This window comes from Aythya ferina (genome assembly GCF_964211825.1).
Source record: "Aythya ferina genome assembly, chromosome: 5".
Classification (NCBI taxonomy): Eukaryota; Metazoa; Chordata; class Aves; order Anseriformes; family Anatidae; genus Aythya; species Aythya ferina.
In genome coordinates, this window is record NC_140301.1 from 53,192,373 (window position 1) to 53,207,733 (window position 15,361).

Below are 15,361 nucleotides of genomic sequence, written 5' to 3' on the forward strand. Positions count from 1 at the left end.
GGAGATTTGGAAAGACCTATGTGCTACAGCTGTCACAACAGAGTCATGAAGTAGCACCATGCAGTAATCTGGAGAGGGAATAAGTGAAAGATGACAGGCCTGTGGCTCTCCTTCTTTATAATTATGAACTTTCCAAAATATTCTAGACCTCCATAAATGCAAATACACTGCTTATGTTAAACAACGAGGTAGAAAGAGAAAGGGATGTCAGGCAGGAGGGACAGAAGTACGACCTGTCACAGTCACAGAACAGATAATGAAGAAAAGATTAGTTAAAGATATAGGAAAAAGTGAAATAATAAAATTTTATAGGAGTTCAGGGATGGTAAATTGTGCAAAGCTTGCTTGGTATCACTCTAAGTTTATTTGGTGCTCTTTGATAGAATGTTTAGGTAAGCTGTAGAAGGCAGAGACTAACCTAAGTATTGTAAAATGAACATTGTTCCAGAAGCATGCTACCAAAATTACCAATAATAAAGGACTAAAATATAATGCAAGAGAAATAGCACTGACTTATTAGAAGTGAGATAAGTAAAAAAGAATACAAAGGTCCAGTCTTTTGGGCTTAATAACCATTTTGTTAGGAAGGTTTCAAAAAGGATGAGTATGAAATCAGTTGGTTGCAGTGATAGACAAATTTAAGGAAAATTTAGAGTTGGAGTTGTATACAAATTCACATTTTTGAAATTTAGGCCTCATAAAATATAGAAAGAATTAACTAGAAAAATTGTGGAAATTGTGATTTTGAACTTTTAAAATTAGACTGGAAATGTACTGCAGAGTTTTTATTATTAATAAAGGCCAAGGTAGACGTTGTTAAAATTTTGTTTGTTTATTTCCCATCTTGTTTTTTTCTCTAGATTGAGCACTGCTAAGCCACGAAATTGCAACTATCATCTATGGCTTTATTCCAAAAAAAAAAAAAAAAAAAAGTTCTCTTTAGTATTGTCGATATGTTTCTTGATACTTGAGTTTATAAAGAGATAAGCCTGAGTCATTAAAGCATAGTTTAAAAATCTAATAAATATAGAGTGCAAGTGCAGTGCATTTGTTTCCTTGGAAACATTCTATTGCAACTTCTTTAAGATGAGATGCAGTCATTTTAAGTAGCTTGTATTTAGGAGACCTAATGAATTTGTCTCTGGATAGCATATAAATATGAAAAAAGGCTGTAGAAATTGGTGGAACAACTTGTACTTCTGGTTTCTATAGAAACAGCTAATATATTGTCATGTACCGATGGTATTATGAAGAACAATGTAATTAAAATAAGATCATTTATTTGGTGCATTAGAAGACTAAAGTTATTCTTTCACTGTCAGAGAAAAATCTTTACAGAATTTATGGAGAAAAAGTTCAAAGAAATATGATGTTGGTACATTTTTACAAGCATACTTGCGTATACTTTTAAATGTTAATATTCAAGGGTCCTTTCTGAGTATGGAGGCACATTTTATGTGGCTATAGCACATGCATGAGCACTGCTGCTGTATTTACTCCTGTTGTGGTGCTGTCATGGATCAGAACTGTAGACCTGTCTGTGCATGCAATCTCTCTGTCACAACTGCTCCTTACAAGACTGAAATGAGACAAGAACTGGCCAAGAACAACAAACGCTTCTTTCTGAAGAGTAAGTATTCACATAGTTGGGAAATTCTGGTTCTGGTTTCAGTCCATTTATAGACAAATTTTAAACAAGCACAACAGCAGCCACTTACTGGGCATTAAAAAAAGTAGAGAGAGTATGAAAGCACTGCAGAATTATTTATCAAGATTTCCAGTAATGGCTACTCAGGTCTTTAAAATTTATGGTTTTGGGACTTCCTACACCACCCATGTGGTCTTTGTCTTTCATAGCTTGCTTTGAGTTTTCACACCATGAAATTTTGTTCGTGATTTCTTTATTTTTAATGTTGACAACATAAACATGGCACATTTTTTTCGTGGGACCACCTCTCATGTTATACACCAGTCTTACATTAAAATACTTTAAAGAACATAAAACTACAAGTTTGATCTTCCTGTCTATGCTATTACCATGGATTTTGATTAAAACAGCCACTGCATCTTTTAGATGGAGTTCAGAAACATAAATTGTGTTTGTCAATAGTCATGGCTTTGTTTTGAATTTGTTACTGTAAAGCAAATAGTAGTTATGTGGCTCAACACATACTCTTACCACAGTTTAACTGATTTGTTTTGTAATGAGTATTATTTCCTCTCAACACAACACCTTACACTGCGGTGGAAGAAATGCTTTTATTCTGTGCAAAATGAGCTTTCTTTTTAGTTGAAACATGCTTTTTATTCCTTGTATTGCAGTAGTACAGTTTTGCAAATGAAACTTGAATCAGTTGCCCATTGCATTACCCAACATGCCAGTAGGAAGAGGCAGTTTCGTGCCAAAGCACTCGAACTAAGAAGCTAAGCCAAGAAGAGTAAAAAAAAAAAAAAAAAAAGGTCATTTTACAGGTTGGAAACCACTGCACTGACTGATCAATGACATTTTTCGTGACCTTCCAGATTGCCTGTAGTCCTCTTAGATTTGTTGTGAGACCTAATTTCCAGATTCTCAGGAATGTGCAGGCACATTTCTTTCTTGTCTAAAGCTGGACTTGAGGGAAGAGAAGTGCCGGTGGGTGGTGGGTGACCAGTGGTGCTGGGGACAGCGCCGTGTGCTGAAGTGCTCGTATGGATGCTCCGAGCTTTCCTGAGAAGCAAAAGGCACTGCCTATACTTTGTGCAGAGAAGTATTATAGGACATCCACATGAAATATATACCTTGAACTCAGCGTCACAGCATGCTTCTCAAATCACCAGAGCCATAAGAATCTATTTGAAACTGATTTAATTTGCCCAAATTACCTTTCTTGTTGAATGCCTGCAGCCATGAACTCTTGCTGTTGTAAAGAAGCTTTATTATTATGTTGGCTTTTGTTGACACCAGAAACTATTAGGCCTTCTTTCTGAAAGGATTTCATTTATGTCCAGAAAGTGCTTCAATTGAACAAGTGGATTGTGGTTTTCCAGTGCTTACGGGTGATAAATCTGCAAATAGAAAAAGAGCAAAAGCTGTTATTAACAAACTAAAGCCAGCAGGGTAGGAAAACTCATGCTTTCCTGAAGTGAGTTCTTCAGGCATGTCATGAATTAATTGTCTAAGGTAGAACAAAACAGGTTTAATTATGAGTACTTTTCAGAGCAGGGGTGATCAATAAGTTATTTTTGAAAGCCATCTTTATGGAGGAATTTAAATACTATGTATACCAAGTTCCCAGCTGCTTTTCAAAGTGTTAATTTATTGTTCTCTGAGTCAGTTCTTACTATGTGGTTTGGTGATTAAACAGCATAGTTTTTCTGAGGAACATGTCAAAGGTATAGAAAAATACAGTATTTTATACTGATTAGTATTTTATACTAATTATTTTATAGTAATTTTTATAGACATTTTTCTGAAACAGTGCTAAGTTGTACAGGGTAATTTGGTTGGATATCTTACTGACTAGCAGACAAGCAGATATATTTAATAGCAGTGAAAATGTTTAAATTGATAGTGTCAGTTTAGGTAAGGGGCCTACAGAATATCAGCAAAACTTAAAAAAGTATGTTTACATTGCAATCTTCACAATTTCTTCTTGCTCCAAAAATGTGTTAAAGCAACCCCCCAAACTAACCCCTAACAACGCTGGACAGTGTGTATATGGGTTATACATACATGTATTCACAAGGGTTTTTCTAGAGGCTTGACATAGCTGAGGACCCAAGCAGTATGTCTGAGTTTGTTCCATCTTTAAAGTATGGAATATTAAAGAATCATGACCTTGAATCACTGTTTGGGACTTTTTTTTTTTTTAATCTTTTATTACTCTGTTTTGTTCTTTTACATTTCCTGGAATGAACTGACCTTCATTCCTGCATCTGTGTTCCCATTGCTACACGTCCGTGCTTCTCTGCTCTTCCCAGCTGGAACTTGTCGCCTCTGTGAAGGTACTTCACGGGGTAGTTACTTCCTCCCCTTTATGGGGGTGGTAAAGCGCCTTTGTGTCCCATCCTCACAGTTTACATTTATTTCAGTTCTCCTGCAGTTTCTACAGCTGTCAAATCTTTGTATGGTATTCCATTTCACACTCCAGGCAGCCATTATAAATCAGGTATATTTGCCTTTTTTTTTGCTCCTATGAAATAGCTTAATTTTCAACTTTTCTAATGAACTATGTGCTTCTTTTTATAACTCAGTGAAGAAATAGATATCTATGGTGATTTCTCCATAGACAAAGTGAACATTATAAATATGCAAATATCAATATTTTCTTTACAAAGTTTAATTGCTTTGTATATTATGCAGATTCCTCGGATCAAAAATATGACATACAATAACACAATTGTATATTCTGTATCTTAAAAATGCAGGCAGATTGCTGAAGAGTGTGCCAGTTTTTTCAGTCTGCAGGTTTACATCTTATTGATGTTATTGCTGTGTGTGTAGAGTGCTTGCATGACCAAGGTCCTTCACTGAGTGCAAACATTATGTTTCCAAACTACATTTCACAGAGCCTGTGAAAAGCACTTGGAACAGCTGCTGCCATACTTCTGCATGCTGAGATCACAGGAAGCAGAGCTGTAAGGGACCTCAGGAGATCATCTAGTATCTCTGTACCCTACAGCAGGATCAGCTAGTTCTGAACATTTCCAAACACTCATAGATTTTGAGCTTGAGGCAAGGAATTGAGAAGTTCTCACGTTGTGTTTTATATTGTAAATTATTTTTCTTTTATTGTTTAAAATATAAAACAGTTATAATCCAGGATATTTCACTTCAGTACCTGATTTTTTTCTTCTAAAAATGTCTGTGCTTACAGTATCTATACAAGCTCAGTAGCCATGAACTCAATAGCCATGTGCTGTTACAGGTGATTACCCTGTAATTTATAATTAAGTTTAGGTATAAGGCAGGCACTGAAATGCCTCACAAGTTAAGAACCATTTCAGTATAATACTGAATGCAGTCTCTCTGCTCAGTTGATATTTCTGTGAGGTTGCAAGAAGGACTAACCTCTGAACACCCTATTGGAAGTGCAGGCTGCTATGTTTTAGCTATCTTGGAGAGAAAGATTTAGATATGAATAACTAAGTCCTTTGGTGTCCTAGTTTTAAGGATCAGAATATTCAGAGATGGACTGCTTTGATCTGGCCACTTGCCTTGAAGTCTTTCTTCATTGGAGGTAAATCACAGGAAAGGAAGCAAAGGTATTGATTTGTAAGATTCAAAGTAGACAACACAGATGCAGAATTTCATGAAGAAAGGTAGAAAGAAAGGAAATTCAAATTATTCATATATTCCTTAGAATACTTCAAAATCTGTCTCACATCTTAAGATCCAACTCACAAGCTGCTAAAATATTCAGAGTCCCGTGGCTGAGGATCCATTTCTGCATGTATCCAAGACTCTGTGGTATATGTCCTAAAAGAGGATCTCTACTTGGGAACTGTGATATTTTTGATTTGGAAAGCGGATTTGGGAACTTTTGTATTTGCTTTTATAGCACAAACTTTAGAGACTGACCATGTGCATTAATTACAAAATTGGAGCTAGTGCATGAGGCACATTATTTATTTACTCCTGAGCTCAGATGTGCTTTGAAGTGTTGATGACTCTTTCTTTCCCTGCTGCCCTCTGTTCTTGGCAGAGTGGCAGCAAAAGCAGCAGCAGAGGCTGCCTCATGCCAGAGCCATAGTGGGCAGATGAGGTGGGAGTCCCTACAGACAAAGGCAGCACGCTTGCTGAGTCCTTAAAGCACTGAACTGCTTGACAGCAGCACTCATGTCACCACCATTCCCTCCTTTGGCATCATGAAGAGTAGGCTCTGCTTGGGTTCCCTTTTTTTTTTTTTTTTCAGGAGGGGGTGTCAGACTGAGCCCTTAATGGAGCGAACTGCCCTCTGCAGGGATGAAGAAGGTGCTTCTGCAGAGCATGTCTGCAGGTGCCTCCTGGACAGTTTCTCACCCGGTGTGTGAGCTTCCCTGCATAGCAGCTTGGGACTGGGAGAGTGTCCTGAATCATCGAGTTTACTCATCCCCTGTGATTTATGATTAAGTTTAGAATGATCAACAAGAGTATTCACTTCTTGCCATGTCCTTTAGGTTGCAAATCCCCATGCTTTCCTTTCCCTGTCTCTATAACTAGCTGAAGATTTTGAGAACAAAAGGACTGAAAACATAAACTTCTGACATTTCCTGGAAGGAGAGCTCCTCAGATTCATCCTCAGAGTGCACTGAGTTCGTAAAATAGAAGGGAGCTTGAAGGACCCAGCTCCACAGTATTATGTCATCTAAAACTCTTTTTGGATCCAGCTCTAATTCCTTAAGAATTTATAACAGAATCTGAAGTATATATAAATGTAATATGTAAATTATACAGACTGCTTTTTTTTTATACCTCATGTAATTTTTCAATGTGGGAACTATTTACATACATTACCAAACTATTTAATATGCTTCTACTTCAACTTTTAAAAATGACTTTTTTCCACATATTAGAATAATATATTATTGGTTGGAGATAGTTATTAATACCAAGAACATAGACTATCATTCTCTGTCCAAAAATGAGAAACTTTCTTGTCTGCTAGGTGACGAGAGTTTACAAGGCTGCAGTACAACAGACATTGGATATACTCTTTCTCACCGAAGGAAAAGAATTTCTCACAAGCACGGATGCAGTAAGCCGGGACTCAGCTGATCGTACCATTATTGCATGGGACTTCCAAAGTGCTGCCAAAATCTCCAATCAGATTTTTCATGTAAGATCAACAGCTGTTATTGTTTGGGTCATGATATAGTATTTCATGCTTGTCAGTAATGTAGAAAATAAAGCTGGAATGAGGGCTATCGACAAACTGAGTTTTATATTTGCATAGTAATAGCAACCTGATACATGCATATTGATATCTTGCATGGCATAATCACAGAGGCAGATTTTACTTTTATCAATACAGATAGTGTTTCTCTCCATAATCGGCCCAGACAAGATATTTAATGGACTAAATTGTCTAGAAAGGCTGACAGCTTCAAAGGAGATTACCAAGGAACTTAACAGATAATTCCAACTCCCTGGATCTTTTCAGAAAACCCAAGTCTAATATCCTATGTAATATAATATGATTGAATTGTATACAGATGCCTGTTGGCTGGAATGAACAGTCCTCTACTGACAAGGATATGCAGTAGATGATCTAATGGGTTTGTTTCATGTTTAATTTCCACAATTATGTCTTTGTCTAATATTAGATCTTCTATCTTCCTGAATAGGCAATAGGGAAAAAAACAAAAACAAAAAACCACCGGTGAATAAATAAAGTACAGAACAGTCAGGTTTCAGTATCAAGGCTGTTTTTCAAACAACCAGCCTTTCCGTCCCTGTCCTCTTCCAAACAAACAAACCCCACAGCCTATCTTCTCTGGACTACTGTATCTCTGAACTGGACAATTTTCCCTCTTTTGCACTGAAAGTAAACAGAAAATGATAGTGATTTTGGTAAACCCTATTTCAGTTTTCTGAATGTCACATTTGAACCCTTCAAGGTGGGAGAGAACTTGTGGACTCAAACAGATTAGGTCCTGACAGGACTTCATCTATTGCTTATCTGCATTACCGAGTGAATAGTTGAGCTCCAAAATAACCCACTACTACTGAACACCCAGCGTAACAGAACAATGTTCCTGCAGATTATGTGGTGCTATCTGATCCCTTCCTGTTAGACCCAGTTTTCCCTCCAGAAGTACACAGTGCCCTGCCACAGAATGCACTCCTAACCAGGCATGGTGCGTAATGCAGTTTTGGTTTCTGTGCCCAGTTCTTTATGATAGCCAGATCTGCCTTACCAATTTGTCACTTCCAAACCACGTAACAAAATCAGTCTGATGCTCTTCCCACCCTGCTGCATAGCCCATCACGTCCAGTGGTTGCTGTCATGTCCTTTGTCTCCAGCCAAAGCTCATTGAATTTATGTTCAGGGGTTCAAAATCTATCACTGTGTCTTTTGTTTAGACTGAAACATGATTGGTTCAGACCTAGCTGAAATCTACCAAAACAGGATAGATATTTGATTTAATATTTGACCTGGTGTAAGACCTTCAGTGCATTGTAATGAGTTATGTATATATTCTTAACTATAATGAGTTATAAATATATATAACATATACCATGGAGATGACTTTTAGTCCATCTTTTATGGTCTTTCGAATACGTCAAAAGTTAACTCAATTCATTTCAGCAAAACATTTGTTTCATGCAACAAAACTTTATTTAAAATTTTTTTCAGGAGCGTTACACTTGCCCCAGTCTGGCTCTGCACCCAAGAGATTCTGTGTTTGTTGCTCAGACAAATGGGAACTATATGGCATTGTTTTCTTCCCAGCGACCTTACCGAATCAACAAAAAGAAAAGATATGAAGGACATAAGGTATTCTTTTTCACCAGAATGATCATATCCAAGACTAGAAGCAAGACAGATAGAAAAGCAACTGTGCTTTTTAATAAGTCTGCTAATAGTGTTTGATGATAAATCAGTGATAGGTATTAATTACTTTCCTTTGCTTTCCCGTATGCTATTTTGAATCATATACACTCTGAAGAAGATCATTTTTAGAAGACTTTGTGAATACCTAATAGCTTGATTAAATAAGTTTGTGTTATAGCTGTGTCTTAATAAGCACCTGGAGAAGTCCTTAGTGCATATTTATTTAAAGATGCATTTTTTTTTTGGTACCATACTCATTTTCAGTATTACCACAATGAATTTCTCTAATCAGCAACAGGAGTTATGCTGTTACTATTTTTTTTTTTTTTACAGGTGGAAGGATTTGCAGTATGCTGTGAATTTTCTCCAGATGGAACACTTTTGGTGACAGGAAGTTCTGATGGCAAAGTGTTTTTCTATAACTACCATACTGCTAGGATTATTCGCACTCTGTCTGCCCATAAAGAAGCTTGTGTGAGTGCAAAATTTCACCCAGTCTTGCCATCACTCCTTGCAACATGTGACTGGACTGGAGAAATCAAGATCTGGCAATAACAGGCAGAAAGACTTTTCAGAATAACTTTCCTCTTTGCCAAAGGTTTTGGTGTTTCAGAGTGAATAAAATATGATATGCAATGTGACGTTATGTTGTGATGTGCTGTAGGCAGGGGAGAATGTCATCTTTACTTCTGTCTGCTAGACATATGCTTTCCTAATGTAGTTAAGATGGTCTTTTTAGCTGTTGAGCTAGAAAGTGGTTTTCCTCTCTCCCTGGGCCTTGGTAAAACATTTCTGCCTCATGTCAGTGTTCTGGTGCTCATCTAACCCTACCCTGATGTGAGAAGCTAAACCTGAAGAAAATTATTGATCTTTCTATGTAGCTTTTTACTGCAGCTTTCTTAAACCAGATTTTCATTAGTTTAGCTCCTGGTCACTAATGTGGTAGACAAGCAAAATAGTATAGGTCAAGGCAAAACAGCTTCTACTTGCAAGAAAGGGGTGATCACAGGGCAGGTGGGACTGCCTCTTTTGGAAACAGGTAGGCGCTACCAGCTCAGCTTATTGTAAAATGCTTTCTGAGGGTTCTAGGGAAAGAACTTGGAGCTAATTTTGAAGCCAATGAATCTGTGTTCTCTACATTCCCATCTTTGAATTTTGAACATTTATGAATTTTTAACCTGAACTTATGACTGTATATAAACAAAACAAAACTATATGTAAATGTTTTTAATTAAAACAACCCAAAACATATTTATTTTTTTTTACACATGGTGTTTGCATTTCACTGTTTCACTCCTCTTATTCTTCACAAATTCATACTCAAGACTATCATGAAATTGATGCTTGGTGAGATGGTGGTACAATTAATATGCTACCCTAATTAATTCAACCACACGTTCATTTCTCCATACTTCTTGATGTCATTTACACACAGAAAATTGTCATCATGGTATTCTGTGCGGGTGATGTTCTTTGACATTCAGACTGTAGATGGCTATTCTGCAGCAAATAGAAAGTCTCTTAGACCATAACTGTATTTACATTCTCATGTATAACTTCATATATTCTTCTGATTTGTTCTGATTGACACAAATACAAAGTAAGTGTTTTTTATACACTATTTTTCACATGCGCAATTAAACTGGATTTTTCAAGGAAAAATTTCCAGAAGTCTTGCAAAGAGCATGTTCCAGCTAAGAAATGTGCAAAATGTGCTCCACTGGTTTGTGGTCTGTGTTCCCTGTAGGTTATAGTAAGAAATAAGCCTGTACTAAAGCTATGGATCCAATTATCCTCTGATTTTCATATAGTTTGAAATCCATATAAAAATATTTTGACTGCATTATTTTAATAGCCTTATCAACAGCTATGATAGATTTTAACAAAGGGTATTAGAGGTTAGTGATCCATGCGAGGTAGTGCAATTTTTTTTTAGACTGTTCTCAATTTTTGCTTCCTTGTTTGGCAATGAGATATTTGACATAAGCCTGAATTTTGCATTTCTCCTCTAACGTACAAGCCAGCTGCTCAGTGATTTGAGGGGTTACTGGTAATTAGAGCTGTGGTACTGGTGTTTATGGAATTCTTCTAGAACATCTTCATAAATTCAGAAGGAGTTCAGCTGAAAATGAAGTAGTAGATGCAGGTATTTGGGCAGAGTGAATCACAACTGCATGGCATTACCTAGGAGAGTGGCTTTGTTTCCTTCTCTCCAGGTATTTCAATTCTAAAGATGCTCTTGCCATTTTAAAACTTCTGGCAATCAATTGTGTTAATGTGAAGGATGGGCAGCCAATGCAGCCATGTGATATATGCTATTATTCTCTACAATAGATCATCTTGGGCCGTGATATGGTTAAATACAGCAGAGAGAAATGCCTCTGAAATAAATGTGAGCTCATGGTAGCCTACTTGATGACTGTTATATATCTGAATGAGCTCTCGGCACATTTAGCTTCAGCTGAGAACACCTCTGGATGGAGTGAAAGATCTTGAGATAGCAGCATTTGAAAATCACTGAGCGTATTGTACAGAAAAGTAACTTCATCTTGTAATTCCATCCATGTTGTTGCTTGTTTAATTTATGTCCTGAGGCATGATTCTAGTGTCTGGCATATATCCTTCCTGAAATTATCTTGCAAGTATAATTTTAGACCATTTATAGGGAAAAAAAAAAAAAAAAAAAAAAAAAAGCTTAATTTTGATTAAAGGTAGTTGAGGAAAATAAAAGAAATTTGATACTGTATAATCTTAAAGAATATTAAAATTGGAATTGCATTTGTGTTAGATTTCCAAGATGGTTGGAGTTTTAATTACTTATGAGATCCAGCCAACAGTTTTATAATGCAATGAAATTATGTTCACAGCATTATCTTGTTAAAATCTCTTTCTAATATAAAACTGATTAAGACAAGAGACTGAAATTTAATCATTTGAAATATTTTAGCATAGTGGTGTCAATTAAGTTTTCATTATGATTCAAAGACAAATTCTTCCTTGTAATCTTATGTAATGAACTGTAATCAAAAAATATCCACATTGCTCCATCATTCTGCAATTACCAAATACTGTTTGGGCTGCAAACAAGGATCATTATGGTCAGATGAAGCTTTTAGAATGTAATGAATTGTTGGTTAATTAATTTTATTCATAAAATTGTAATCTAGAAATGTTTGAATCTTGCTTTAGGAGTAATTCTTCAAGCTTTATATAGAGCTTTCTAGGGCATTGTGTGTTAGAGCTAAGCTGGAGATCTTCACCATTTCGAAATGGTTAGGCTCTTTGCATAAACAAGCTGGGTTCATTTTAATCTATTTTGTACTGTATCAAAAAGTAATAATGCCATTCTCTACCACATTATTATTTGGTACTGAAGCGTTATTAATTTGGGGTGTCAGAGGATGCAAGCTATTCAACTGTGTCTTTATCTCAAAAACCTGCTAATTAGCAGACAGTTATTAGAATCATTGTGTTCACTCAGATGAAATACTGTTGGTGAGTCACTATATACCTCAACTATAGGCCTAATCACAAAAATAGGGTATGGCATTACAACGGGATGACTCTTTTTGTAAATTTTTATTCTTTCAGGAGAATTTTTAGCAATAAGACTATGGCAGAACAGAGCAAAATTAGAAGATCAAAAAATTGTGGGATCTCAAGTTTTCCACTATCCTAATATAAAGACTTGGACTGCATTCAACCAAAAATATTTGTTCTGCTTTTGCCTACTCTTAATTTTGAACAGTCCTTGCTCCTCCTAGACACTTCTTGCATCCTCACCATTTAATTTTCAGTTATTCTGTCTTCATTTCAGCACCTTATCTTAATTGAAATATACAACAGTCTATGCACTTACACTGTATTTGTCCTCTATTTGAGAAATCTCATTTTGCTGTGCTCTCTGACTTGTGGCTTTAAGGCTTTAATTCCAGCTCTCCTTAGAAAGGAAGCTAGAAATCTCAGGATACTGCACCTCTGTTCATACTTTTCTGTTTTCCAGCTTTAATGAGGTTTCCTACTTCTGGAGAGTCTCCCCTCTCTTATCCTCTCTTCTGTCTGCTTCTGCCTGCTTCTCTTTCTGCCTTTGATTACAGATTACTTTGATTTACTGTCTTGGAGATTCCCTCTATTACAGCTGCACCTACAAGGTGTACCCACTTAGTTTGTCAGGAGTGCACTTTTTGGAAAAAGAAAGCAAACAACATCTCCCAGTTGTTGCCACTTACAATGCTTTGGCTCACAGAACACACAAACTGCACTTTTGAATGAAACTGAGATGATCTCCAAAGGCATGTTTAACATCTCACAGCTGCTGGAATGAGACTAGAGATGGTCCAAAGTACTTTTGTGCCCCCCATGCCCCTAAATGCATGTAGTTAATATGCGGTGTTTTCAGAAGTAAATGAAGCAAGCTTACTCCTGTAGGGTCATACTGCTTGCTAATGTAAATAACCAGCAGTTTGAAAGTTTTTGGAACAAAAAGCAGCCACATTTTTAGAAGCATTTGTTGTCCAGTGGTAATAAAACTTTACAGTAAAGCCAGCTGACCACGTCCTAAACCTGATGGATTCTGCTGCAAGTGCGAATGGCTGAGTTAGGGCAGAGCACTCTAGTCCATAACAGGAATGATGGGTCCATAGATGGGTATATCTCTCCCTTTGCTGGCTTTATATAGAGGTTTAAAGGAATTAGGCTCATTCACCTCCCTTTGCCAGTCCCGTGGATATCGTTCTGCATAGGCTTATTTAGAAGCCTGTCTAAGAATACCTACATACTCTGTAGAAATGATAAAGTTTCATCCAAATGTAATCCAGGCTACATTTTCCCATTTTTGTATAAGTGCCTATTAAAATCAATCTAAATATTCTCACAGGAGCTCTTTGGAGCAGGTTGAAATTCACTGAGGTTGAAAATGCCTGAAGTGACAATCCAGACAACTTGAGGTCAGATCCATTTGTCTCCAGTTTTCATCAGGCAGGGCCACAAAACTCAGGTAATTATTCTACTTCTGAGTAAGATTTATACCAGCTAGCTGTTGGAAGTGTGTCCTTAGAAGAGCAATTTGTGTAACTTCTACCTGAGCATACTGTCCCTGGTACAGACCTGGTTACCTTGAGAGATCAATTTTCTTGCATTCAGGTTGCTACTACTCTTTTACAAACAAGCAGTGAAGAATTGCCTCACAATATCAGTTGGATTTATCTTCACCTGTGAACTGTTATTTTTCATGTTTTGCTGTATAACTACCTCCTTTGTTACTTTCCTATTGCGTGGTACAAGTAAATTGCAGAGTCCTTCTACCTCAAAGTACATAAGGAATGATGTAAGGTGAATATTCACTAAAGAATTTCATATCTCATAAAACAAATGAGTTATTTTGATTCTTTCCCTTTCCTTGTTTTGTTTATCTTTCTTGTTCCCAAAGAGAATTTCTTATAAGTAAAGATAAAAGATGTGGCAGCCCCATTTAGTCTGGATAGTTAATTTGCAAATCTTTGCTATTTATTTTAATACATGCAATTACTTGAAAGGCAATAACAATCTCAAATTGTGTACTGCTTTGAGTACAGAAAATGAAGGTGCTCTTATGCAATTAATATGAAGCATGTGGTCTGTGAATTTCAGATATGATGGACTAATTTTTTTTTCTTGTTACAGCCTCAAGCAGATAATATTTTGACCAGGTATCTGGGCAAAAACTGTTCAGTGAAATCTTAAACATATCCCATACCCCAAAACTCATAACTCATCCACAGATCGATCATTCTTTTCCTTCCTTCCTTCCTTCCTTCCTTCCTTCCTTCCTTCCTTCCTTCCTTCCTTCCTTCCTTCCTTCCTTCCTTCCTTCCTTCCTTCCTTCCTTCCTTCCAACATGTTTTTAATTCTCTGATATAACAAGGTTTTATGAGAGATTTTAAAATTCTTTTCCTACAAGACTGTAATGCCAGTAAGGGAAAAAGACACAGGGTTCCTTCTGCAAGTATGTGCAAGGAAGGGACATTTCTGCTTGGATCGCTGGTACTAATCTCAAGCTCTGTTCATTTTTTTTTTTCCTGCTTTTTAATGCCTTAAGAACTAAGTGGCTCTTAGTAAGCAGTCAGGTGAATCACATCCTAACGTAAAAAGATATGAGTCATTGCATATCCTCTGTAGGACGCATAGTATGCACAGATCTGAAAATATACAGAAATTCCTTTTTTTTTTTTTTTTTTTTTTTTTTTTATCTGATGCCCTTTGTATATCACATATTATAAAACAAAGATTAATACCAAACCCTTAAATCCTACAGTCTGACTCAATTCTGCAATGCTTTAAATAGTGCTTAAATAGAGCATGTGCTTGGCTTTCTTCAGAGGTGCACACCTACAGCGGGAGGAATGGGTGACGGCACACAGTAAGGAGCACAGCCTGTGGCAGCTTTGTAGAGTATTAGGAGATTAGAGGGAAAAGGAAGAATGTTCTTGGAGGATGAGTAGTAGTGTCAAGTGAAAGGTAGCATAAGACAAGATACGAGAAAGAGAAGATTAGAGCAGAGCAGAATGGATGGTAACTCATCCCAGAACATGAGGAGATGTGAAGAGCTTAATGCTATTTGCAGCTGGATATGCAGCACAGCTGTGACAGAGACCAGCCCATGAAAGTGAAGACAAATATGAGATGTGAATACATCAAGCTGGGAGGCCTGGGAAGACATTTAGATTTCATAGGTTGTGTCTGCTAGGGAAGGACCCGTTGTGTCCTTCACCAGGAGGGTGGCTGTTGAGGAAGCTTGAGCAGGCTGTGGTTGCGCAAGTTGAAGTCCATGAAGTCCATGCTGGGCAAGTGAACACCATGAATTA

At 36.9% G+C, this 15,361-nt stretch overlaps 1 protein-coding gene across 3 annotated transcripts in view; it reads left to right on the forward strand.

Annotated features, from left to right (window-relative positions):
- WDR25 (WD repeat domain 25) overlaps nt 1–9,770 on the forward strand; it is a 68,256-nt gene extending 58,486 nt beyond the window's left edge. For all 3 annotated transcript variants that reach the window (XM_084520115.1, XM_084520114.1, XM_084520116.1), the window contains exons 5-7: nt 6,630–6,800; nt 8,322–8,462; nt 8,853–9,770. In XM_084520115.1, the coding sequence (XP_084376241.1) occupies nt 6,630–6,800; nt 8,322–8,462; nt 8,853–9,074 (534 nt within the window). In that variant the 3' untranslated portion in view covers nt 9,075–9,770. The remainder of the gene's footprint in view (nt 1–6,629; nt 6,801–8,321; nt 8,463–8,852) is intronic.
- The last annotated feature ends 5,591 nt before the right edge of the window (nt 9,771–15,361 follow it).